This window comes from Octopus bimaculoides, chromosome 15, assembly GCF_046866305.1.
Source record: "Octopus bimaculoides isolate indiv1 chromosome 15, ASM4686630v1, whole genome shotgun sequence".
Taxonomy (NCBI): Eukaryota; Metazoa; Mollusca; class Cephalopoda; order Octopoda; family Octopodidae; genus Octopus; species Octopus bimaculoides.
In genome coordinates, this window is record NC_142942.1 from 24930217 (window position 1) to 24957811 (window position 27595).

The window sequence follows — 27595 nt, forward strand, 5'->3', positions numbered from 1 at the left end:
ATCTCAGCGAGTGACTGTCAATATCCGAGGTAATTCTTTACACATATCCCTCAGACAACGAAAAACTACAACCCCTACCCCGTTTTAGTGATTAATCAAACCTCGGCTACTGCTGTAGAGGTAAAATTCACTTCCTAATTTATCACAATTAATCACAATTTTATTTAACCACAATTTCTCGTCAACAGAAACACTTTTGTTCTCTTGATGTTGTACCTGTCTCTTATCTCTTTGGAAGTTTCCTATCAGAGCTTTCTGCTAGAGCATGTGCAGACAGGTTTGCTATCTTCGAACTCACACCTTATAAAGTGTATTGTAACACAAGCGATCAGGTTTTCTGTTCAGCTCCAGAAAAATACTTCATACTTGATCAATTGCTGCTTCAAAGACACTACAAAGCTTAAGTAAGACACACAATGGCCCGTGACGAAGTCGGTTCCGTAATCACGAGATTACGAATTGAACCTCTTAACGACGCAGACACACGGTATGGCTGAAACAAAGAAAAGAACCCTCTGCAAACGATTCTTCCGTTCCAAAAGAATTTGTTTGTTTTTATTTCGATATTTTTAGAATTTACTTCTTGTTTTTGTTTTTTCCTTACCAGATGGCACAGTGAGATGCTGGGATGTAGAGTCTGGAAAACTAAGTCAAGCTTACCGCGAACACATTGGATGGGTAACTGATTTCTTATATTGGTATGTTTATACTATATTAGTTTTTTTTAAATACCCACCATCTTATGAAGCACCTGGACACATCATCAGTGATAATTTTGGGAGTCATTAACTGTTTCAGGTTTTTTTACATAATACAACCTCAACCAGGTAACCAAGCCAATGCTGATAAAATCCTAGCTTGTACCAAATTAGTACAATCCTGGATTATTCTGGCCGTGCCAAGGAGGCAAATCTTTTGTAATAGTTCTACTGGGCACTCTATTTCGATTCCCTTTATATTCCTCTTGATACTTTTGATACTGTTTCCAAACACCCAAGAATAATTGGCACTATCTTCACTTTCTTCATTTTCCATAGCCGGGCTATTTCGTACTTAAGAGGGTTGCATCTATCTATCTTTTCGCCTTCCTTCTGTTCGTAGGTCAAAGGGGCATGCAACATCAACTATATAGCATATGTGCTGCACTTGTTCACCACCACTAGGTCCGATCTGTTATATTCTAGCACCTGATCTGTTTGGATTGGGAAATCCCAGAGGATTTTGCTAGTCTCCGACTCCGCCACCCTCTGCAGTTTGTGCTCATACCACGTCTTGCCTCTCCCTATCCCCCACTTTTTGCACAGTTTTCAATGTAACACTTTCGCTACGTGGTCGTGTCGCCACAACTTGTAATGGTTTTGGGCAAGTCTAGGGCATTTGTTCCTGATATTGGCAATGGTTTCATCCACTCTATTGCAGATGCGGCACAGCGTGACCCTTGCTCATTTCTCAGGTTGACCCTCCAGTTCGTGGCCAGAGTTTGGTCTTGCGCTGCCAGTATAGTGTTCTCGGTATCTTTTTTCAGGGTTCCTTTCATCAGCCAATCCCACCTATTTTTTCAAGCAACTTCTGTTGTAGCTACATGGAATCGATTGTGTAGTCACTTCTTGTGCAATTCTTCTTCTTCTTCTTCTTCTTCTTCTTCTTCTTCTTATTATTATTATTATTATTATTATTATTATCATTATTATTATTATTATCATTATTATTATTCAGTAGTTTTCTTTTTATCACGTGCTTTCACTTCACTACCGAGCACAGCTCTGTGTGCCTCTGGGATGTGCTGTGGTTTGCTGTGATGCTCTTATGGTTACTGAATTGAAAGTGTTTTGCGTAGGATGCGTGCAGTGCCCAGTAGTGCAATTTTCTGTATGTTATATGTACTTGTAAGTCCTGGTGTTTTCTTTTCTTGGCAGGTAAAGTTGTTCTGTATCTGACTTAGGATGGTGCATTCAATGCATTACCAATAATTTTCGTATTTTTCTGTCAAGATTACATATTTCAGTAATTAACCAGTTAATGATATTGAAACCGGTATGGCTAAAGTATCAAGCGCCTCGATACTGATTCTGGCATTCAACTCTGTCTTGAATATTACCCTTACTCTGCGATAACATTTTCTTCTGACCCCTAGGTATTTGTAGCTCTCCGCTGGTACTAACTCCTTTATGACATTCTGCTGGTCAAGATTACTGTTGGACGTTTTTGTCAGTTTTCCTTTGATAAATTAGCTTTTGCCCATTTATCGAGACCAAATTGCATCCTGATGTCATCATTGAATTTTTTAACAAGTGCTAGTAAGCCCTTGAGTTGTTGGTCATTTTTTTGCAAAGAGCTTTAAATCATCCAGGTAAAAGAGATGATTTATATTTTTATCAAACATTTTATAGCCATATTGTACATCATCGAGCAATTTCGAGAGAGATATTAAGGCCAAACACAAGAGGAGTGCTTGAGAGTCACCCTGGAAAATGCCACATGAAATTTTTACATCTCCAGCATTGAGAGATTCATCGTCACTGTTCAAAGTCAGTGTGGGTCTCCATGATCTCATACTTACAGACAAAAAGTTTCGCAGAGTAGGTGCTATTTAATAAATTTCCAGACATTTCTTAATCCAGCTATGTGGTAGACTATCAAAAGCTTTTTTATAGTCTATCCAGGCTATCGACAAGTTTTTGTTTTGTTTGTGACAATCTTCCAAGATCATCTTATTGATGAGTAGCTGATCTTTACAACCATAGGACCCACGTTTATATCCTTTTTGCTCCTTAGGGAATATGTCACTTTCTATTAAAAATCTATAGGTATATTCGGTCAAGACAGATGTTAGTATTTTACATATTGTTGTTAAGCAGGTTATAATTTTTGGGTTCATTTGTTTCTTCATTTGTTTTGAAGTAGGAATGTAACACCATTAATTAGCCAAGGGGGAATCATTCTAGGTTGCTGAAAAACATCGTTGTAAATTTTGTAAGCAGTTCATGGCTCTCTGGGAAGGCATTCAACCAGAAGTTAAGAATTTTATCTTTTCCTGGAGACTTCCATTTGCTTGAATCCCTGAGAGCAGATATTACATCCACTATCTTGATACACTCCCACTTTTGCTCTTCTAAAGAGTCTAAGTCTATCATTCCAAAGGGCTGTTTTATTGTGTGTTTCTATGTTGTTTGGTTCATGTATAAAATGTACCAATGCGTGTGTGAACTATATAAACGTCATATTTATGTGTATTTGTGCAGAAATGTGACTGCATATACGATTATTATTTGTACTCACGGTTTTTTTGTTGTTGTTTTTTTTCTGTAGGGACATCGCATTCTAGCATTTTGTTTCAGTTCTTGTATAACTATATCGCATCTTCATGTGTTTATGTTTCCACACCGGTGTCTTGCTGTGACAGCGTGCCTGGCAGCAACTATGGTTTTTATTATTAGAGCGAGGCGGCAGAATCGTTAGCACGCCGGGCGAAATGCTGAGCGGTATTTCGTCTGTCGTTACGTTCTAAGTTCAAATTCCGCCGAGGTCGACTTTGCCTTTCATCCTTTCGGGGTCGATTAAATAAGTACCAGTTACGCACTGGGGTCGATATAATCGACTTAATCCGTTTGTCTGTCTTTGTTTGTCCCCTCTGCGTATAGCCCCTTGTGGGCAGTAAAGAAATAGGTATTTCGCCCGTCGCTACGTTCTGAGTTCAAATTCCGACAAGGTCGACTTTGCCTTTCATCCTTTCGGGGGTCGATAAATTAAGTACCAGTAAAACACTGGGGTCGATTTAATCGACTAGTCCCCTCCCCAAAATCTTAAGCCTTGTGCCTATAGTAAAAAGGCTTATTGTTATTATTTTTTTTTTTACAATGAAATGTTTTATTTTCCGTTTAGGTCAGAGATGAAGCTATTTTTGTCATCATCCAGTGATGGTTTCATCATACTTTGGTCCTCTGGATGTGGAATCGCAGACAGAATATTTGCAAGTATATCTTTAACTAATTCGATCACGAACATACCAAAATTTAACAAGCTAACTCACATACACACACATAAATATCTATGCATACATACATACAGACAGACAGACAGACAGACAGACAGACTCTCTTGGACACAAGACCACTACATCACATCACACTTTGAGGGCTATGCGTTTGCAATCCAGGAATAGGAACGAGAGACAGTGACGCGTTTCTAATCTTAAGGTGAAACTGCATGTGTAGGCTATGTCGTGTTTCTGTGGAAGACATTAAGCATGTGATTAGCAGCTGTCCTAAAATGTCGGTCACAGTAATACCTCCCTATGCGGCACGATGTTGTTGCTATAACAATGTTTCAATGCCATCCGTAAACATGACTGTCCTCAAATAAACTTAGAAAATCCCTCTGTTATGGAATACATTCATAAACACCAACTCAGGGAATGCTAGTGGAATATTCCCATCAAAAGTTCTGTCAAATGTAAACATAATAGGCCGGATCTTGTTGTTTGGGACAGAGGGGCAAAGGTATGTACCATCATAGAGATTAGCTACCCTGCAGACATAAATATCTCTTTGAAAATCAAAGAAAAAGAGGATATCTGTGGACAACTGCAACGAAACCTCCAGCTTCTATATCCAGACTAAGAATTCATATTCATACCAATAATAATTGGAACACAAGGTTTTGTTAGTAAATGCTTAAAGGAGAATCTAGCATGTTATCACCTGTCTAAATTCTCTGTCTACTATTGCGAAGTAACACATGAACGACACTCAAAAAGTAAACAAAACTGAAACAACAATAAAGGTGCCATCATGGGTTTTTAAAACAGACAGAAAATAGTTGATTTATGGAAGATCATCATCATCATCCATGTGATGATGCTTATGGCTTGCAAACAAGCAAATCACTATAAGTCTCACCAACAAAATGGGAAGAAGGAGACAGAAGTGATGTTTGGAGACAGCAAAAATGGGACACTCGATTGCAAACTGATCGAGCAGGAGTTATTCCATCAGAAGAGAATAATTGAGAGAAAAACAATGAACAAAAAATTTAACCGGAGCCAGGCAATAGTGATTAGCTCTGGCAGAGACAAAATTGATCCCCAAATGCAGAACCACCCACATGGCAAAAAACTACCGACCAGAACTTAATGTATAAGATATATACAACATGTTTAAACCTCTTTCTCCAAGACCACTGTGAAAGCAATAACATCATCACAGCAGAACAGCTGGGAAAAAGGGAGTCTGGGGATGTGCCGAGCAATTGTTGATAAACAAAACTGTAATGTCAAGGTGCGGAAGCATAGAAAAAACCTAGTGTCAATGTAGCTAGACTACAAGAAAGCCTTTTACTCTGTCCCCTACTCATGGATGTGTGTGTGCTTGTATGCGTGCGTGTGCGCGCGCGAGTATCTTAGCTCTTACATCGTCCAGTCCTGTCAGCACAACGGCCAACGAGCTTTCTCCAAACATCCCAAATTGCTCGCCTTCCTCTTGGCTCTACTTGGGCCAACCTTGCTATCACGTCGTCGCGGAACGTATTGCGTCACGTCTTCCTTAGTCTTCCTCTCAGTCTTTTTACTCTTTCCAGCGTTCATTCCACCGCAATGGTAGTATGTCTCACTGGCGATAATCGAAACACATAGCCAGTAAACCGTATCTGCAGCTTAGTCACCATGTCCTGAAAACTTCCCATCTCAGCTCTTCAAGATCGTACGTAGACAGCGTCAATAGAATACATCCAGCAACTGAGAAATCTTCGCTGTCTTCTTCCAGGTTTTACAAGCATTGATGACTGTTAGAATATAACAATATATGACTGTAGCTACATCATCATCTTACTGTTGCTCTTCGATTTCCATATTGGACGAATACTGATGTTGATTTACCTATCCTGGTCTTGACTTCAACTTCTGCATTAAGCCTCGTTGGAAATACAGCTTCCAAGATGGGTAAACTTGTCGACGCACCTGATTTCGTCTTGCCTAAGACTGGCAAGTTTTGCTTGGGCGCTACCAACTGACATAGATTTGGTCTTTTCAGGGCTAACCTGCAGCCACACTTTCGCCTCCAAAGGCTATCTGTCAGGGCCTGCAGAGGATCTCTATCAGAGCTTAGTAAGGCCAAGTTTTCAGCTGACCAAAAACACATTCGAGTTTCAGTTACACAAGATCTTGATTGTGTCAAGAACGATGAAAACTTAAAAAAAAACTTTGCGTAGGCATCTGAGCAGGTATCACCAAGTTTTTGGAAAAATTCGATGCAGATTCTCTGCTCAACTTTCTCCGTCATGGTCAATGAGATGATCACACCGTACACATCTTCCTTTCAAGCACTGCTGTAAACAGCAGAAATGAGCTAGAACGTCACAATTTAGTGCGCATGCACAGCAGAGTTCAAGGTCAATCTGTGCCAAGCGACTTCACTCTCCGTGCTTTAGCTTCGTTACCATAGCAACAGCACAAATACTTATTAATCGGACCTCGTATATATAAGTGTATGTTGGGTCCTGGATTTGTAGAATCATTATCAATGGTCCATAGATGTCCACGTTCTCTTGTATTTCTCTAACCACATCTATGTCGAGGAGCAGTTAATATCCACAAGCGAACATAACTTTTCCTTCTGATTCCATTCAACAATATCTGGCTTGTTGTGTTATTTGTATGTATCTATGTATCTATGTATCTATGTATGTATATCAATGTTTTTCCATGTTTTCTCGCCATCCTACAGCTTGGTTCACCAATTCATTGCATGACCATGAACTTTCGCAGACGACAGTTACTTTGTGGTTCCAGAAATGGTATCAGAATCTACAAACTTGATGAAAGTAAGTCACACTAAACGGTTCTTTTAGTCAATGAAACACACACAGTTACACACACGCGCACAAACACACACACAAATAAATATTGTAACCTTGCCCTCGTCTATACTTCTTCTTCTTCTTCTTCTTCTTCTTCTTCTTCTTCACCATGTCATCGTGACTACCGTCGTCGTCAACAACACCAGCACCCCCACCTACAGTACCACCACCGATATCGCCACTACGATGTTGCTGGTGCCGCTGGTGGTAGTTATAATAGCCATGAAGGTGATGACAATGTTATTAATGATGATGATAACGACGACGACGATGGTGGTTGATAAGTGACGTCGAAAGCTAGTGATCATGTTAATAGTGGTGTTGGTGGTGGCGGAAAGTTAATGGTAACCTTGGTTGAGGGTCAGTTTGTGGTGGCAGGTGTAAGTTGATGGTGGGCAGCAATGGTGGTGGTGGTGGTGGTGGTGGTGGTGGTGGTGGTGGTGGTGGTGGTGGTGGTGGTGGTGGTGGTGGTGGTGGTGGTGGCTGTCAGTGTTACGGCTACCGATTGAGCTTGTTCGTCTTGTTTAACTTGTTTCTCTTCAATATCTGCCGAAGACGGTGTTTGTAGCGGCTGAAGGTGGTTAGTGAATATGGGAAGAAAGGTTATCGTGAAGAAATGATGTCTTTGAGGTAGGTGGAGGTGGCTATAGGGGAAGGGGAAGGAGGCAGAGGGAGTTATTAAGAGAGAATGAGCGGGCCAGATTTGGGGATTTAAGGACGTTGATGAAGTAAATCTTATAAAATATTACCAAAAATGAAGTAGATTGACAAGTTTATCTTTTGAACCTGTGGAAGGTACACTAGATGCCGAAATATCGTCCACCTGATAACAATGGCACTCTAATAATAACAATAATAATACCAGTGCCTGGTACTGACGCAGTACCAGGCACTGGCTCTCATGGCTTCTGGTCTTAACTGATTGGAAGTGTTATCATGTATATGTTTTTGTCTTGGTATAAAAGACAGGCTACAGCAAATATTCTGTTCAGTACTACAGATTTGCTTGTCAGCTGTTTGACCTTAACCATGTGAGCATGTCCTTTACTGGCTGACGATATGTACATCTCTGATCACGAGCAGGAGTAGAAGGGGAGCATCATAGTCATGTGTTGAGTAGAATTCTTTGTGAGTTGAATAATTCACCTCTGGAAACATAGGTATTTCGTTCATCATCCTTAAACAAACTTTACTGGGGAACCTTTTGAGCGGGATGGGCCACTCGACCTGAAGAAAATTCTAACTGGGCTCCACTGCGAGGTTATATGTTGTTTATTTCGATATATCACCAGAGAGAGAGAGAGAGAGAGAGAGAGAGAGAGAGAGATAGAGAGACAGACAGACAGACAGATGGACCACTGGTCTTGACTTCAACTTCTGCATTAAGCCTCGTTGGAAATACAGCTTCCAAGATGGATAAACTTGTCGACGCACCTGATTTCGCCTATATCTCATGAAAGATATTTTCTACCTGAGATTGAACGACGATGGAGTACTCTTCGTATATATCTCGGTAAGATCTTAAGTTGTGACAAAAGAGTGGATGATGATGGCGTCAACTTTGACAACGATGTTGAAGATGATGTTAATGAGTGATGTTGAAAGTTAGTGATAGTGTTAATAATAGTGGTTGTAATGATTGTGGTCGTAGTAGTAGTTGTTGCTGTTGGTGGTGGTGATGGTGGTGGAGTCGGTGGTTTTGATTTGGCGAATTAATGTTAGCCATAGTCGTGGGTGTTCCACTGCATATATTAAATTCTGTATAGATGACAACAGTTTGTACTGAAAACGTACAGTGGTGTAGCTAAAGAATTCGAAAGAGTTTGGATGTTTTTCTATTGTTTCTTTACTGTTTCTTCAGTTTTTCTCTTCCGATTCTCGCAATCCAATAATCTTTTTTGGTCAAAGATCAAACATTTTTGTAGACTTACGTTTAGCTGTCATTTATATAAGCTGAAAAAACTATGACCAACCGAGATCATTCAAGCAACTGGTGAAAAAAATCCATGGGCGCGTTTAAAATCTAAAAATAGCAAGCAAGGCTGATTACTCCAATCAGATAAATTAATCGAATTTCTTGGATGATTTAGACAATGCAGATTGGATGTGACTGAAGATTGAAATAATACGACATTCTTGTGTGTTGCAACTTTCTTCTGTAAGTTCGCTAATTATGACAGAAATGGAGTCACGAATAGAGATGTTGAAATGTTCTTTGTTAATTATAGATCATTAGCGAATAGAAAAGAGGGTTTAGCATTGGCTTCCGTTATACTAAGCATAGCCATCGCTTTCAAGCGACTATGAACTATAAGAATTACTTAATATGTCTCGGTAGCATGTTTGCGCTAAAGGCTTCAGGCACCTATGTAGTCCCGAGGAGACAAGGACACAACTGTTTGGCACTTCCACCTTAGATTCAAACGAACATTCAAGATGTGAGACAGCCAGAGACAGAGAGAGAAAGAGAGAGCGAGAGAGAGAGAGAGAGAGAGAGAGAGAGAGAGAGAGAAAAGGAATGAGAGACAGAGAGATACTTGTACTTGTGCTGGTAATCATATCAAATGATTAGACTGGAACAACGGGAATAGTGTCTTGTTGAAGGACACAGCATGGCGCCCACTCTAATCACCAAGTCGCGTGCCTTCAACCTATTAGCAATAAACTACTAATAAAGACAGAAACTGAAACCTTCCGATTGTTATTCCAGGTTTTAACTCCCCGACTCTCGGGAAATGATGAATTGTTAATGAACATAAGTGCCACTCATCGCTCGTGAACGAGTTTAGTTACCAGCAGACATAGACACCGCCTCAACTTTCCAATCCTCTGTGGTATATCTTGGTTGTGATAGCTGGAGGTTGAGAGAGCTGCGCCAGCACTCAGCTGCTAACTCATTTTTAACTGAGTAGACTGGAACATTGTGTAATGTTTTTTGTCCCAGAATACAGCGCTCGGGCTAGGAATTTAACCCACGACATTATGATCGTGAACCGAACATCCTAATCCCCTTCGTTAATGCACAAATACATACAAATATGAAGTGTGAACAAGCCCGTGAAAATTTAAGCGATATTAATAAGGGGCCGAAACCAGACGTACTGTAATTACGAGACATGCTGTGGCATATTATCGAGAAAATACTTCTTCGTAGTCGCTTGGCCTGTTAGAAAAAGCCAATTTCTCTCAAATCCCTCCTTATTAGCTTAAGCAAAGAAAGGACACATTAGATAATGTAATCCGAGATGCTCTAAAACACGTGTTGGTCACGGCTGGAATGCTTTTGACCATAAGCCTTCTCCGTGAGACCTTAACCATGTCTAAACAACAACTTCGCCACCATTTATTTATTCATGTTTTGTTGCTTCCGTAGACAAAGAATGTGGTCACGTGATTGATCCGTCTGTCCTCCATATTGCTAAATACCACACCGATATCATTTGTGCAGTGGTCTGTCACGAATCTCGAATATATTCAGGAGGGTAAGACCATATTTTTTTCTACATTTCAAAAGAAAGCCTCTTTTCCGTTTTCCTAAAACTTAAAGCAAAAAAAAAAAATATCTCACTCGCTCTCTTATTTCTATTATATAATTGAAAATGAAGCCATCCTAAGGAAACAGCCTCTATGTTATCGCTTAATTTGCGAAACATAACAGCCAAATCTCCCTCAATTTACATCTAGCCGCCTTAATAAGGAAAGGTCTATTCGAGAATGTAATCCTAGATGCATAATGCTCAATGAAAAAACAGATGGGATGGTCATAACCAAAATCTCTTCGATTATAGATCTGCCCAGTGAGGGTTGACCGGCGCTAAACGAAAACAAGATAAATAGATGAACAAATGCAGAACAGAAGCCGGAAATGTTTCTTCAACTCATGAATTTCTAAGCTATGGAGTTAATAAAGTTTGAAGAAGCAATCCAAAAACTGGGTAATTTTCCTTCATCCTCGAGGGTTTCCTGGGAGTCCTGGTATTTGGTACCTGCCTTATCGAATGTGAGGCGAACTGAGAGAATAGGGGAGAATAATGATAATTCCCTACAGCATTAATTCTTGAGTTGCTCGCAGAATGGCGAGAATCTCATCAGTAAGACCTCTATTTATTCTTAATACTTCGTGACCGTTGTTGCATGTTCGTCATCGAAGCAGATACGTTCTTTGGGGGATTCTTGGTGTTCTACATGCACCCCATGAATTATTAATTGTTGAGAAGACATTAACACGCATCAGCAAATAATTTGTTAAATCTTATAAACAAAAAGCTAGTGCTCTTGTGAGATTCATCGGTCCGGCTGTGTGGCAGCTTCTGAGGAAACACACAACAACGTCGAAACGCCTTGATGTCTCGAAGAACTCTTACACCGGTGAACTAAACCGACGGAGGAATTTAGCTGTTGCATCGAAGTAATGGGGTGACACTGCTGACAAGTCCCAGTTATTGGATGTAACCACGGTCTGGCGTTCTAGCTTTGCACATGGGGCAATTCATTAGTATATATAAATCTGCTTTTCACACGTCTTTAAGAGTTTTAACTCTTATTTCTAGCAATAACTGTGATTTTAGTACTCACAGTTGCAATTAGTGATGACTATATTTTTCCTATATGGCTTTGAATTGTGGCTAGTTGCTCTAATTAATTTTTAGTATATACATATATACATATATATATATATATATATATATATATATATATATATATATATATATATATATATATATATATATATGTATATATATATATATAGATAGATAGATAGATAGATAGATAGATAGATAGATATAGATAGATAGAGATAGATAGATAGATAGATAGATAGATACTTACATACATGCATATACATTTCAGTTTCTGAATTACGATACCATATATTGATATGCTTCACCATTCTCTTTCCAAGGTTTGATCAAAGATTAATCATTTATGATTTATCATACACAAAGGATATGAAAATACGCCCTCTGGTGGTGTAAGTAATAAAATCTCTTATCTTTCTTAGTAAGTCTTCTTAAATCTGATTCTAGTCTTCTTACTGTTGCTGTTGCTGTTGTTTATCATCTTCGTTCTTAATTGTCACCATTCACTAAGTCCATCGTTCCCACTACTGCTACAAATACCGCCCTCGTCACTGGCACCCACCACCACCACCATCACCACCACCACCAACAACAACAATGCCATCAATATTACCACTTTTGTCATCACCCCATTTCTTCCTCTTATCGCTATCACTCACCATCTTTCCTTCTGTAGGTCAATCTCTTCCAAGAAACACTTGACCCATAACGTATTTCTGTTTATCTTTTTCAAGTAAATACAGAGCACACGAGGCTGGACTTACTTGTGTGGTTCCTGCAAGGGATTGTGACAACAACTTCTGGTAAATATACGCATATACACGTACAACTTCATTAGTCTTGAAGCCAAAGACATTCCAGATATATCGACGACGCAGATGTATATTTAGTTCTACGCACACTGTGCATTACACTTAAAAATCACAAGACCAATTTTTCTAGAAAATATAAACGCAGGTTAAAGCAAACATTCTAGATTCTCAAAAAAGTACAATTTCTCTCCCAATATAGTTCCATAGTAAATCAGTAAAGACACGGATTAGTGTTATTAAAGACAAACATTTTAAATTTATGCTGTTAAACAGTGTAGAATTTTATCAAAATTTTTTCTGCTCAGAGTTTTATTTTAAGTTTCCCGAATACCAGTTACCGAATACGGAATCTGAAATTATTATCACAGTGCAAAGAAAGAAATATCGGTTTTTTTTACGAACCATTGTTTAATATCAAAACTGTTTAATTTTTCTATTGGAATCAATGTGAAATTTTCGAAATATATACATTGAACATATTAAATAAAAAAATTTCCTACAATGCAAAAAGATTTTTATGGCGACGATGGTTTTATAGTCTCAAGCAATATGAACGGTCACGAACTAAACATTTATAAATGACTTCAAAAAGTTGTTTAATGAAATAGATTTAAGAATTACTAAGCCTTGTCCTAAATCATTCACTGGATAGTATCTTTAACTTAGAAAGTAATAGTTTTATTTACCAAAACTTTTATGAAACTTTATTTTAAATCATTAAGAATTCTCTCCCTTATTCTAAGAAATTCTGTCCTTGATGTTGTTAAATATATATCCTAATTATCTTCAGATGCAACAACGTTCTTTAGAGCTTCTCGCTGCTATAATGAGAGTTATCTTCATAATAGTAGTTTTACAACTAAAGTACTACACAAATGTGCTCAAACATAAAGTGGATCAATAAATATCTTATGATATAACCCAGCCTTTAGATTAAACGTTCAGAGATTTAAAATTTAATTTCTTTGTGTTTCCCGAGGAAACACAAGATTTTAAAAAGGAATTCAAATCAGGTATTTTGTCTTGTTGAAAAATTTTACAAACTCCATTAACCATTTCAGTTCGGGAAACCTTTTCAACAACTAGAACGTAGTCTTTTCTAGGATTTGTAACTGCTTTATCCTCTGATATTTGCACCTCACTTATCTGGGTTTTTCTAAAGTACTAAGTTATTGTGCTAGAATACAAGAAATTATTTAGTTTTGATCTAAAATTGCTTTAAAGTTTGCTGTCATCAATATATTCATCATTACAAAAGCAGACAAAATGCCTTGCGGTATTTCATATGGCTTTTTGCCTTCTGAATTCAAATCCCACCAATTTCAACCATACCTTTCATCCTTTCAGTTCAGATCGATAAAGTAAACTACCTATGTAGTCTAATCTTCTCCCCTAAAATTGCCGGCTGTGTAGAAAAGACTACTACTACTACTACTACTACTACTACTACTACCACTACTACTCTTCTTCTTCTTCTTCTTCTTCTCCTCCTCCTCCTCCTCCTCCTAATTATTATTAAGGCGAGCTGGCAGAATTACTAGAGCGTCGGGAAAATGCATTTCTGAATTTCTTCCGATACATTAGGTTCCGGGTTAAAATTTTACAGAGGTCTACTTGCCTTTCGCGATCAATGAAATTATTAGAATGGATGGTATCTAGTGAGCCCCCTCCCCTCAAAATTGCTGCCCTCGTACCATAATTTGAAACCATTATTATTTGTTTGTTTCTTTGTTGCATTTCATAGGATTGTTACTGGTTCATTCGATAAAACAGTGAAAATCTGGTCCATTGATGGTAACCAAGTGCATAAAATAGACAACTTCTTGGCCCCAATATCCAGCATTTGCTACTGCCCACGAGACAGGACAATATGGGTTACAGCTGGTTTACCATCTGCATGTTTGTTTGAACCAAAGTCAGGTGATAATGTAAGCGTTTCCTGCTTTACCTAACTGATCTTCAACAATACTTGTCGCTTCTTTTCACCTCGTGATTTAACTCGTGCTGTTATTGTAGATGCTATTGTTGTTGTTCATTATCGTTGTCGCAATTATTATTACTATTGTTGTTGTTGATGCTGCTGCAGTCCTTACTACTATATATATATATATATATATATATATATATATATATATATTAATAAATTATAGGGTAGCAAAAAAAATTTTAGAAATTTTATTTACCACCAGTGGTCTAGCGAGAGTAAAAAAACAGTCAATAGACTATGTATTATTCATTTAAAATGCAGAGATGCCTATAATAGGACATCTACTCGCTAGAAATAGCAGCAAAAGACTACATACCACAAAAATTTGGGATAATTTCGAAAGGAAATGAAAAATAAAAACTTTTACCAATCTATATTCTTAAATGAATATATATATATATATATATATATATATATATATATTACAGGTGACTGAATGTGTGGCGACGTTTCAACAAGAGGATGATGAGAGATATCATCTTCAACTTTTGAAATTTCTACCAGAGCTGAACCAAGTTGTAGGTAAGAATGAAATTAATTTCTTGCACCGTAACAATATGACCCAAAAATTATGTTTAAGATTCTGTATCAATAGAATAGAACCCTAGGTCTTCTTGTATTTTCTCTCACGTTATCGGACGTATATTTCTATACCAGGCTCAACGAGCAGGAAACATCTGATTGTATGGAAATACAATTCTTCCGGTTGTCTCACGGCGCTGAAGGCCAGGAACTCCCTAGAAAGTTTATGTTACAGTAAGTTTGTCTATTAATCTGCCTGTATGTCAATCTATCTATCTATCTATCTATCTATCTAATCATAGAATAAATATTTGGGTACCTTTTTCACAGCTTCGCAGGAACCCGTTCTATATTTCTCAGCAGACAGCAAAGGAATTTTCACACGATGGGAAAGAACTCAGTCGAATTTTTTCGTGTACAGGTAAGGTTTCTTGCATAGAATGAGTGTCACTAAATTAGATGTAATTAATTGGTTAATTAGTTATATTTGATATAATACATTAGTATTCTCCTCAGTTAATTTTTTGTTATCATCGTTGCCCGCCATACGACGGGTAACTTCGGAAGAATACTTTTGCCGCCATGACGAATATCAGGAAGAATGGCATTCATGCAATAATTATTATTTTACTTTTATTAAATTTCTTGATGTCTACAAAATGATGAAATGAACTTTAATTTAAAGAAGAAAAAAATACCAATGAAGACTTCTTGGATTCATTTGTACTCACTTTCCTGGCAAATACGAAGAGAATTCTGTAACAGTAGCGTTGCAGAAACATCACTGAATACAAAGTCATTGTATTTGATTGTACCTAAAATTATATAAATTATGTGGTTAGTGAGTTGTTGGGTATCCACTGCGACGGGGTCTTCAGATTTTGTTTTAACCTCAATTCTTTGTAGAGAAGTGCGGGGCAGCTACTGTATACACACAGCCATCAACAGCATCTCCCTTTCAAAAACCAAGATGCTCAAAAACTACTTAAATTGTAGAGTATCTTTCCTCTTCTTAATCTATGAATCTCTTGCAGACTGAGATATATTTTCACGTTTTTCTTCGTTAGGATACATAAAAAATGAGGTAAAAGTAAAACGAAATCTAATATTATTTTGTTTGCTCATCTCGAGGAACACAAAATGCAACTCCTTTTATTATTTTGTCCTGTTCTTCTTTTTTCCTGCCCACAAAATGACTAAACAAGAAAATTATTTCTTGTGATGAAGTGATGTGTTATGATGTGTTATACACGATGTATTCATTTTTTAGTAAACAGGAATACAATTTAGATGATATTAAATATAAACAAGAAGGATTTGGTGACAGTAATGATGATGATGATGATGGAGGAGGAGGTGGCCGTGGTGGTGGTGTTGGTAGTGTTTTTGTAGGTGCTGGTGGAGCTGGTGGTACTGGTGCTGGAGGTGACGGTGCTCGTGATGGAAACTTAGAGGTTTATGGTGGATGTGAGGATAAAGAAATGAAACGCCACCAGAGAAAGTTGGAGTCAAGTCACTGTTCCGTTGATAGAAAAAGTTCTGAAGTCAAACTCCCGAAGAGGCATCGAAGCACTCTGCAGAAGACTATTCGCAGCTCATCAACTCCTGTGAGTAATTCTTTGATGCCGAATCATTTTTAGAGTAGCTGGGATCCTTTTCAATACAATTGTACTGTTAATAATAAATGACTCGTAGTGGAATCACGAAAAACGAGATCTTTGTATTCTTTTGTATCCACATTTCTGGTAAATAGTTAACGAATAATCGGACTGTAACAACGTATTTTCCTTAACGGACCATAATCTCATTTATTATAGTTTACTATTTTATTGAATACTCTAGTTTTGATTGTCACTCTCGCCTTATGAATATCACAAAAATATTTACATTGTTTCCTTTTGTTACAACTGTTGTAGAATCAGTTTAGAAAATAATGCATACCTTGTTAAGCCTACTATAATTTAGAGAGTAGGAGAGGAAGTAGTGGGGGGGGGGGGGGGGGGTCAATCTAAAAGCAATGACGACGTAGTTACTTATATTTAAAAGACTTTATGTAATATGCAGTTTTCACTCATTTACAATTAAATCCATTGAGAGTTCTCAACTGTATTCTAGTTAATGGTCATAAATCAATTAATGTCAGGCTTTCTACTAAATTCCCAATGTTTTGGAACCATATATCTAGCTTTATCTACATGCAGGTCTAGCTATTCTACACTCTTTCTACCACAGTTATAACAAAAGGAAACAATGTAAAGATTTTGCTTTCCATTATTGATGTAAATTTGTTAAAAACGGTTTATCCATTCAAATTTATGTAATGTTTTCATTAATCAATTAAATAGACCCGCTTGAAACGGCCAGAATAAATTGACACCTGTACATCTTTATTACTGATATATATATATATATATATATATATATATATATATATATATATATATATATATATATATTTGAAGGTTTGGAGGTGATGTACAGAAATTATATAGAAAAAAATTAAGGTACTCAGAAATCTGGATGTTTGTACATGTACAGATTTTTATTAATGTCACATATTAAATAAAGCGCTTTTCACCTAGTCGTGTAGGGTTTTCAATTTGAAAATCCTACACGACTAGGTGAAAAGCGCTTTATTTAATATGTGACATTAATAAAAATCTGTAAATGTACAAACATCCAGATTTCTGAGTACCTTAATTTATATATATATATATATATATATATATATATATATATATATTATTGTGTCTGGGGAGAGTCATTCTGTTTTAATAGCTTATTAATTAACTCAGTCACCGGTTCGATTTCCACTCATTTACTCATTTTTTAAAAAAATTTTCGTAGCTTCTTGCAACCTTTTCAATAGTCGTTTGAAGACTTTTGAAGTGGTTGCCACGAAAACTTTAGAAAAAATAAATAAGTAAATGAGTGGAAATCAAACCGGCGAGTGTGTTAATAAGGCATTAAAACAGAATAACTCTTCCCAGACACAATAAAATATGGTCCACACACGAATTCACATACGTGTGACATATTCATACATATAATATATATATACGTGTAATCTCTCTCCTACGCCAAATACGCGACTTGTCGCTTCAAGTATGTATGTATGTATGTATGTATGTATGTATGTACATAGTTTATTCTTATCGACACGAAACTTGACTTTTGTTTTTATCAAATCTTATTTAGAAAGATTTCAGGAAGGCACAGTGCGATGTGGGGATTCTGAAAGTTACCTTTGTAGAATCTCTCGACTTTCTAGTGATGGGATGTGAAGACGGTAAGATATGTAAGTTAATGACTTATTTCTTAATTAATTTTATGTGTATGTATAAAGAACCAATGAAGAAGTCTTCCAGTGCAATCAGTCAGAAATAGCAGCAAAAACACATACACTCATACAACATACACATACACACACATGCACACACACACATGCATACACACGCATACATGCGTTCACATTATTAGGTAAATGACAGTCAAGAAGTCATACCAGTAATTTGGGCTTCTTGCAAGATGAGCAGATCTAACAAAATGTTTTCTGAAGGCAAAAAAAAAATGATTTTGCGAAAATATGGATACACAATTGTATATTAGCTCAAAGTTAGATCTTTCAACTAAAGGAAAGTCGACAAAAGTTCCTTGTTATAAAGAAATCCATAGTATCAGCATGAGATCCTGGTTAAAATTCATAGAAGCAATAATGATGATTTTTATAATTAATACATGATTTAAGAACAATCTACTTTTCGGTATTGAGTACTCTTTTTCTTTCTATATTCATCTTCACCAGCGTTTGCACGCACATACAGATCTACGTATAATGGTTTCAGTATTAAATCCGTATCAGTACACGAAGTTTAAAGTGCAAACCTGAAATTTTATTCCTATTTTCAATCATTTTCGTTTTTGTTTTTCACTCATTTTATTTTTTTCAGCTATATGATACGATTCTATTAGCAACCATATGATTTATACATATCTTGATCCTATACACATACCTAAAAACCTCATGAATAAAAACAGATTTCACTAGAGAGACATATGTCTGCCATAAATACATATTTGTTTTATACATGTTATAATATACACCAATTAAAATTGACTACTTTTCCATTACTTTGTTTTGCTGGAAAGGCAGTCTTGAAGTGGTATTTCAGTCGTTTTATCAAAAGCACTTGAAATACATACATATATACATATATGTATGTATATATGTATGAATGTATGTATGCACACACACGCATACACGCGCACTCACACACACACACACACACACACACACACACACACATGTATATTACCGTAATATCAGCGGTAAGCAGTATTTAGGCATAAACTAAGTTTATGTTAGTTAAAATACGTGTGACATACAATTACTAAAAGCAAATTCACTGCAGTTACCGTGCGAAAAAAATTCTCTCGTATAGTGAAAAGATGTAAAAACATCATATCTGTCCAGCGTCGCCTCCTGTCAAGATTCCCAGACATCGATGTTTCGAGTTCTTTAGCCGTTATCAACGGGAAATACCTAAGAGAGACAACTCTGAACAGACTTTATTGAAGCTATAGCTTTAATATACATTTTCCAAATGAAACCGTATTCCGCAGAATATATATCTCACGTTGATTCTATTACAACCATTTCATAAGAATACCACTTTTAATATAAAAATAAACACCATTGAATCGTAAACCACAAGTACAATTCAGCTGGCCATGAAAATGGATGAATTAAGAAAATAATTATAAAAGTAACATGAGAACAAACTAGACACATAAGTAAAAACATTAGAAAATATCCTTTAAACTTATCTTTGTGCCTAGTCAGTTCCTATCCCCTAACAACAATTGTCTCCATGGATCAGTAGGCTGTCTGAATAGCCCGTCCAGTTTCCTCTTCATCGGGAACTATGTACAACAATAAATTGATTAAAAACTTACCTGCTGTTTCATTTCCAATGATTGAGCAGCTGTCTCACAAACTTTGGCCTCCTGTTAGTTGAATTATTCTACACCAGCTAGATTAATAAGAATTTCGATGGACAAAGGAAACGCAATACTTGCCTTTCTTTCTTTGCTTGCTTTCTCCTTTTTATTCACCCTTATCCATCTCGTTCCACTTTTTACATCAACCTTCTCGTTATTTGTCGAGTTTTCTCATAGACTAGCGTCCTGGTTTTGAAATAGGACTAACTAGCTGCATTGAGCCTGAAGGATTGCTTGACCTCGTAAACAATTTGTGAAGACACCAGCCAGGAACATCTCAGAAGGATCCAATATGTAAGAGCGACACTTCCAAAAATTACCGAGGTAAAACGGAAAAAAAAAGGCAAATTTGTAGATCCGCAGACAGAAGAACTCTTATGGACAACCACTTCTTCACGGCACCGGATAAGACTGAGTTTAAAGCCTGGAAACCCTTTAAGTGGTTCTGCTATTATATCTCTCTTGTTTACATTTTGATATGTACTCTATGGATATTCATGGATTTCCGGATGTATCTTCAGTTATACGACCTGTTTTTGTTGTGAAAATATATGTTGTGAAAATATATCGTATACAAATAACTATGCATGTATTCGTAGATGTTTGGGGATTTGATGTCAGAGCAGCGGAGAAACTACAAAAGATTAATCCCAAGGAAGATAACATAGCAGAAACTAAATACTCGGTTCTCTTAGACAGACAGTCTGAGCTACTGAAAATCAAGAATGCAGTAAGTTGTGATCTATCTTCTTCAGCCCCTTTTTATTTTTTAATGTGTTTGTTTTGTCTGTGTGATCGCCAAACGCATGTACATGTACATATGCATGTATCTACGACTATAAACATACATACATACATACATACAAACATACATACATACATACAAACAAACATACATACATACATGTATTTTGTATACCATGGAGAATTTCGTTAATATGGATTGATTGAATTGTATATCATCAACCTTTGAATTTATCTTCTCGCCTCCTTAATTTTATATTCCTGAAGCTCTATCAGAGTGCTAATGGGTTGAGGTGTATAATGTGGATATCTATATCACTTATTTCTTCATTGCTATATATATATATATATATATATATATATATATATATATATATATATATATATATGAAGGCACCACATGAGCACCTACACCGCTAAAAATATAAGTCAGAAATACTTCTGTACCACAGAGTATTCACAAATCTAATACAGGCATGGTAGGAAAGAATTCCAGTGAACATTAAAAATGTCTTACCTCTGCCAGGTCAGTACAAACAATACTAGTCAACTTGGAACCGGTTTCGAAATTAGCGCCAAATAGGTGCCTGTTTCTCATCAGCCAAAGTACGGCACATATATATATCCCCCCCACACACACACACACAGAAAGACGCCTTTCTAGTTCTCCATCCAGAATATATTAAACATGTGTATATCTTATATCTTAACAACAGGACACACACACAAATACTAAGAGAGTCGCGGACTTCATTTGTTTATACATTTTAAAGAAACACAGAATATCAGTGTCCAGTTTCATTGTATTGGACAGGAGCCATGGTTATGGTGGAACTTTCTTGGTGAGTGTCTTGTGATTGTTATTAGTACTGCTGTATATTGATGTTTACAGCATTAAAGTTGTTGTCGTTTGTAGTATTATGGTTGCTATGGTGATCGTGACATGGCTAGATGATTAAGATTTTCTCATCGTGACAACGAGGTCTCGGGTTCGAGCTTACTTTGTGTAATCTACAATTATTTTACTGTATTTCTGGATCAACCCAAGTTTTGTGAGTGAAACTGGGTAACTGGAAATTGTTTAGAAGCGGGGTGTTGTTTATGTTTATAATTGAAAGCTCCAGCCTACGGGGTGACGCCCTAGCCAGGCCACAATCTTATGACAAACCAAGTAAAACTATATATTTTATTTTCTCTCTCTCTTTCTCTCTCTCTCTCTCTCTCTCTCTCTTTCTCTCTCTCTCTCTCTCTTTCTCTCTCTCTCTCTCTCTCTTTATCTCTCTCTCTCTCTCTCTCTCTCTCTTTCTCTCTCTCTCTCTGACGATTTTATTTTTTAACTTTGTAGGTAAGTGGTGGATGGGACCAACAACTTTGCCTGTGGAACTTAGAAACTGGACAGTAAGTACATTACATTATTATTCACGAACACACACACACACACATACATACATACATACATACATACATACATACTACAGTCATCTAAAATTAACGATAATTGTCCGGCACGAGAATATATTTGTTTTATTTGCAGACTGCATGATGTTTACCAAGGTTCTGAAAAGAGAAAGAAGTCTAGGAAAAATTTCTTACCAGCATGTGACGGTGCCATCCTCGACATGGACTATTCTCCAACCCAGTGAGTAGGTTGCACGATCTTCTGATTCCTTTAGAATTTCTTATGAAAGCGTAGAAAGGACACATAGTAATACAAGGTACTAGGTTGTCGGGCTAAAGGAAGAAGACATTAAACTCTCTCTCTCATACATGTCGTTTAACTATGAAGAGGTATTATTATTTCTCATTATCACACGTTTTGTTGGAAATCCTGGAGTTTTGCATGTGGAACAGGCTTGCTACTTGCAACCTACGGTACCATGCTATCCATTCTTTTCAGCCGTCTAATATTTTCCTGATTATTCTGGAGCCATGCCAAGGAGGCAAACCTTTCGTAACAGTTCTACTGGGCACTCTATTCCAATTTCCTTTATATTCTCCTTGATTCCTTCTGATACTGTTCCCAAAGACCCATCAATAATTCGTACTATCTTCATCTTCTTCATTTTCCATATCCAGGCTCTTTCGTACTTGAGAGGCTTGTATTTATCTATCTTTTCGCCTTCCTTAACCATTCACGGGTCAAAGTGGGCATCCAACATCAATTCTATAACATTATCATTATTAAACGAAGGCGGCGAGGCTGGCAGAAGCGTCAGCAACGTCAGGCGAAACGCTTTGCGGCATTTCGTAGGCTTTACGTTCTGAGTACCGCCGAGGTCTACTTTGCCTTTCATCCTTTCGGGGTCGTTCGGGGTCGATAAATTAAGTATCAGTTGCATATTTGGGTCAATCTAATCGACTAGTCCCCTCCCCCCCAAATTTATGGCCTCGTGCCTATAGTAGAAAGGATTAACGTTTTTTTTTTTATGTCCTGTACCCATATATGCATGTATGTATACATATAGATGTGGGTATGTACATATATGTATGGATATATGCATGTTTTATATATTATTTATATTATATATATATATATATATATATATATATATATATATATATATATATATATATATATATACATATATACCTGCTATGTACTAAATTTGTTCATTATAGGTTACACGACTTTTTGTGAAAACCAAAGTGAGGTATGGAAGAAAAATGTTTGAGAAACATTGTTTCGAAAGTTATCGATCATATGATAATGTTGGCAATTTACTTTTGCCAGTGTTGTTAATTTCAGAATATTGTTCCATAAATCCCAAAAGTATCAATGCAAAGCAATATCAATGTAAATATGAAATGTTGCATATCAAATATAAAATTTTAAATATAAGACATAAAGAATTAATTCGTAAAATAAAAACTGAAATATTCAAATTTGAAATACTAAATTTGAAATATTAAATTAGAAATACTAAATATGAAATATTAAATTAGAAATATCAATTTCGGAAAATGAAATATAAATTTAAAGCCTTAAATATAGGATTTTGTATATGAAATATTAAATCTCAAATATTAAATTTGAACTAATTTGAAATATTAATAAAATAATATACTTAAAATATTAATATAAATTATGAAATATTGACTCAATAAAATATAAAGTATAAAATAGTGTTTCAATCATCATCATCATCATCATCGTTTAACGTCCGCTTTCCATGCTAGCATGGGTTGGACGATTTGACTGAGGACTGGTGAAACCGGATGGCAACACCAGGCTCCAGTCTGATTTGGCAGAGTTTCTACAGCTGGATGCCCTTCCTAACGCCAACCACTCAGAGAGTGTAGTGGGTGCTTTTACGTGTCACCCGCACGAAAACGGCCACGCTCGAAATGGTGTCTTTTATGTGCCACCCGCACAAGCCAGTCCAGGGGCACTGGCAACGATCTCGCTCGAAAATCCTACAGGAGCCAGTCAGGCGGTACTGGCAACGGCCACGCTCAAAATGGTGCATCTCATGTGCCACCCGCACAAGAACCAGTCCAGGGGCACTGGCAACGATCTTACTTGGCTTGCCGGGTCTTCTCACGCACAGCCCATTTCCAAAGGTCTCGGTCCGTAGTCATCGCCTCGGTGAGGCCCAATGTACGAAGGTCTTGCCTCACCACCTCAGCCCAGGTCTTCCTGGGCCTACCTCTTCCACGGGTTCCCTCAACTGTTAGGGTGTGGCACTTTTTCACGCAGCTATCCTCCTCCATTCTCACCACATGTCCATACCAGCGCAATCGTCTCTCTTGCACGCCACAACTGATGCTTCTAATGTTCAGCTTTTCTCTCAAGATACTTACACTCTGACGGGTATTCACATTGACATTACACATCCAACGGAGCATACTGGCTTCATTCCTTGCGAGCTTACGTATGTCCTCAGCAGTTACAGCCCATGTTTCACTGCCATGTAGCATGGTTGTTCGTACGCATGCGTCATACAGTCTGCCTTTTACTCTGAGTGAGAGTCCCTTTGTCGCCAGCAGGGGTAAGAGCTCTCTAAACTTTGCCCAGGCTATTCTTATTCTAGCAGCTACACTTTCAGCGCACCCACCCCCACTACTAACTTGGTCGCCCAGATAGCGGAAGCTATCGACTACCTCTAGTTTTTCACCCTGGAATGAGATAGAAGTTGTTTCCTGTTTGTTTGCAGTCTTTATTGCACCTGAACATCTGCCACAAACAAAAACTAACTTGCTAGTTAACCTGCCTTTGATGTTGCTGCACCTCTTATGTGTCCATAGCTTGCACCGGGTACATCTTATAGAGTTACTACCTACTCCTTTTCTACATACTGAGCAGGGCCATCTACCTGAAGGGGTTTGTGTTTTATCTACCTTCCTACTTATTAGGATTTTGGTTTTAGCTAGGTTGACTCTAAGGCCCTTCAATTCTAGACCTTGCTTCCACACCTGAAACTTCTCCTCTAGTTCTGATAGTGACTCCGCAATTAGGGCAAGGTCATCAGCATAGAGGAGCTCCCAGGGGCAACCTGTCTTGAACTCCTCTGTGATTGCCTGGAGGACTATGGTAAATAATAGGGGGCTGAGGACGGAACCTTGGTGGACCCCTACCTCTACCCGGAATTCATTGCTGTACTCATTTCCAACCCTCACCTTACTGGCCGCATCTCTGTACATGGCTCGCACAGCTCTCACTAGCCATTCTTCTATCCCAAGTTTCCTCATTGACCACCAGATAAGGGATCGGGGGACCCTGTCAAAGGCTTTCTCCATGTCAACGAAAGCCAGGTACAGAGGTTTATCCTTGGCTAGGTATTTCTCTTGCAACTGTCTCACTAGAAATAAGGCATCAGTAGTGCTTTTACCTGGCACGAACCCAAACTGCATCTCATCTAAATTGATTCGCTCCCTAATTAGTTGGGCTATGACCCTCTCTGTAACTTTCATAACCTGATCTAACAGCTTGATGCCTCTGTAATTATTTGTATCTAAAGCGTCCCCTTTACCTTTGTAGCAGTTGACTATGATGCTGCTACACCAGTCATAGGGTATGACTCCTTCGTGTATCACCTGGTTCGTAATACGGGTGACTAGGCTATAGCCAACACTGCCAGATATTTTGAGCATCTCTGCAGTGATTCCTGATGGGCCGGGGGCTTTCCCGGTCTTCATACTCTTAATTGCTTTATCTACCCTGGTACTATCAACTCGGATAGCTGGTCCCTCTATTGGGTCGACATAAGGCAGGCTCTCTTTCTCCCATTCATTCTCTTTATTAAGCAATCTATCGTAGTGGCATCTCCAGACCTCTTTCTTTGCATCCTCATTTAATGCAAGCGTACCATCATCCATGCGAACACATTTCTCTCCTACAACATCACTATTCTCTCTCCTACACTGTCTTGCAACCCGAAATACCTCGAGTCTTTGGTCCTCACGGCGCAGAACATTGGCAAATCTTTCCTTATCTGCTTCCCCTCTGGCTAAATAAACCTGTCGCCTAGCCTCCCTTCTGGCACATTGGTACAATTCCCTGCTACCACCGTTCTTCCAGTCCTTCCAAGCTTGTTTCTTTTGTCTAATAGCCCTGTCTACCTCCTTGTTCCACCACCACGTTACTCTGGGTTGGGAGGGGACCTTACACCACCCACAAATCTGGTCGGTGGCTTTCAACAGGTTGTCCCGCAGAAATCTCCAATTGTCTTCCACGTTGTATGATGCTATATCCCCTTCTATTTCGTTAAATGCTTCAAGTAACTTGTCTCTAAGTCTCTGTCCGTTTGCAGGGTCTTTAAGCTTCCACACCCTTCTTCTCCAAGCCTGTCTAATTCTGGGCACCCATTTTGCCTTGATCCCAAAGTCGCTAACTACTAATCTATGTTGTGGGGTACATTCTTCGCCAGGGTAGGTTTTGGCATTTATAAGCCGCCCTCTTTCCCTATTTCTGGCGAGGATGTAGTCGATTTGGCTAGAGTGTCTGCCGGAGCGGTAGGTGACTAGGTGACTGGCAGGTTTCCTGAAGTTGGTATTGCAGACTATAAGATTGGTTGCATCACAGAACTCCAGCAGTCTGGTTCCCTCCTCGTTGCGGGAACCGAAGCCATAGCCTCCATGTATGCCATGGAAGCCCCCAGCACGACGTCCGACATGACCGTTGAAGTCTCCAGCCACAAAGAGAAGGTCCCTGTCACTCGTCGACGAGGTAGTTTGCAAGAGGGTGTCATAGAATTGGTCTTTCAGACCATCTGGTAGCCCAGGTTGAGGTGCATAGGCTGAGATGACAGTAGCTAATCTATGATGAAGCACTAGTCTGATCTTAAGTACTCTGTCACTTACTCTAACGACCTCGATTACCTTATCCACCCATTTCTCCGCTAGAAGTATTCCTACGCCCCCGACCCCGTCAGTGTTCCCTGCCCAGAAAATCTTGTACCTGTGTTCTTTGCCTGTGAGGAACCTTGCAGAACCTCCTCTCCATCTTACTTCCTGGATGCAGCACATATCTACGCATCTCCGTTCAAGCATCTCAACAATTTCACCAGATCTACCTTTCAGCGTGCCGACGTTGAGAGTGCCAATCCTAACAGTATGGGTGTTGGGGGTGTGGGCCTGTAGCCTGGGAAGAGGAAAAGCAGTGTCGTGTACCTGAAAAGAAAACTTGCAATTGGAAGAATTCATAAGCAAAACATTACCTACAACCTGCAAACATTTCTCAACCTTAATGCGCTACCCAAAGGTAGGGGAGAGGATGGCCAAGGCCACTAGATGGGTTCCGGGAGACAGCCGAGGTTGACAGGATGACAAAGGGATGAACTTCCGGTGGAGGGGGCGGGATGACAGAGGAATGAACTTCCGGTGGAGGGGGTGGGATGACAGAGGAATGAACTTCCGGTGGAGGGGGTGGGATGACAGAGGAATGAACTTCCGGTGGAGGGGTGGGATGACAGAGGAATGAACTTCCGGTGGAGGGGGTGGGATGACAGAGGAATGAACTTCCGGTGGAGGGGTGGGATGACAGAGGAATGAACTTCCGGTGGAGGGGGTGGGATGACAGAGGAATGAACTTCCGGTGGAGGGGGCGGGATGACAGAGAAATGAACTTCCGGTGGAGGGGGTGGGATGGCAGAGGAATG

The 27595-nt window shown here is 38.4% G+C and overlaps 2 protein-coding genes across 4 annotated transcripts in view; one reads left to right on the forward strand and one right to left on the reverse strand.

The window, feature by feature from the left end:
- LOC106881410 (uncharacterized) overlaps positions 1 to 11812 on the reverse strand; it is a 59567-nt gene extending 47755 nt beyond the window's left edge. Inside the window, exon 1 of the mRNA XM_089363607.1 lies at positions 11683 to 11812. Coding sequence (XP_089219733.1) covers positions 11683 to 11743 — 61 coding nt within the window. The 5' untranslated portion in view covers positions 11744 to 11812. The remainder of the gene's footprint in view (positions 1 to 11682) is intronic.
- LOC106881407 (uncharacterized) overlaps positions 1 to 27595 on the forward strand; it is a 41011-nt gene that overhangs the window by 2594 nt on the left and 10822 nt on the right. Inside the window, exons 2-17 of one of the 3 annotated variants that reach the window (XM_089363602.1) lie at positions 608 to 698; positions 3883 to 3970; positions 6720 to 6816; positions 10226 to 10334; positions 11756 to 11824; positions 12167 to 12235; positions 13989 to 14172; positions 14660 to 14753; positions 14889 to 14987; positions 15084 to 15174; positions 16024 to 16360; positions 17952 to 18051; positions 20354 to 20484; positions 21215 to 21340; positions 21844 to 21896; positions 22033 to 22137. In XM_089363602.1, coding sequence (XP_089219728.1) covers positions 608 to 698; positions 3883 to 3970; positions 6720 to 6816; positions 10226 to 10334; positions 11756 to 11824; positions 12167 to 12235; positions 13989 to 14172; positions 14660 to 14753; positions 14889 to 14987; positions 15084 to 15174; positions 16024 to 16360; positions 17952 to 18051; positions 20354 to 20484; positions 21215 to 21340; positions 21844 to 21896; positions 22033 to 22137 — 1843 coding nt within the window. The remainder of the gene's footprint in view (positions 1 to 607; positions 699 to 3882; positions 3971 to 6719; positions 6817 to 10225; positions 10335 to 11755; positions 11825 to 12166; positions 12236 to 13988; positions 14173 to 14659; positions 14754 to 14888; positions 14988 to 15083; positions 15175 to 16023; positions 16361 to 17951; positions 18052 to 20353; positions 20485 to 21214; positions 21341 to 21843; positions 21897 to 22032; positions 22138 to 27595) is intronic. The other 2 variants (XM_089363604.1, XM_089363603.1) reach the window with 2 other exon arrangements.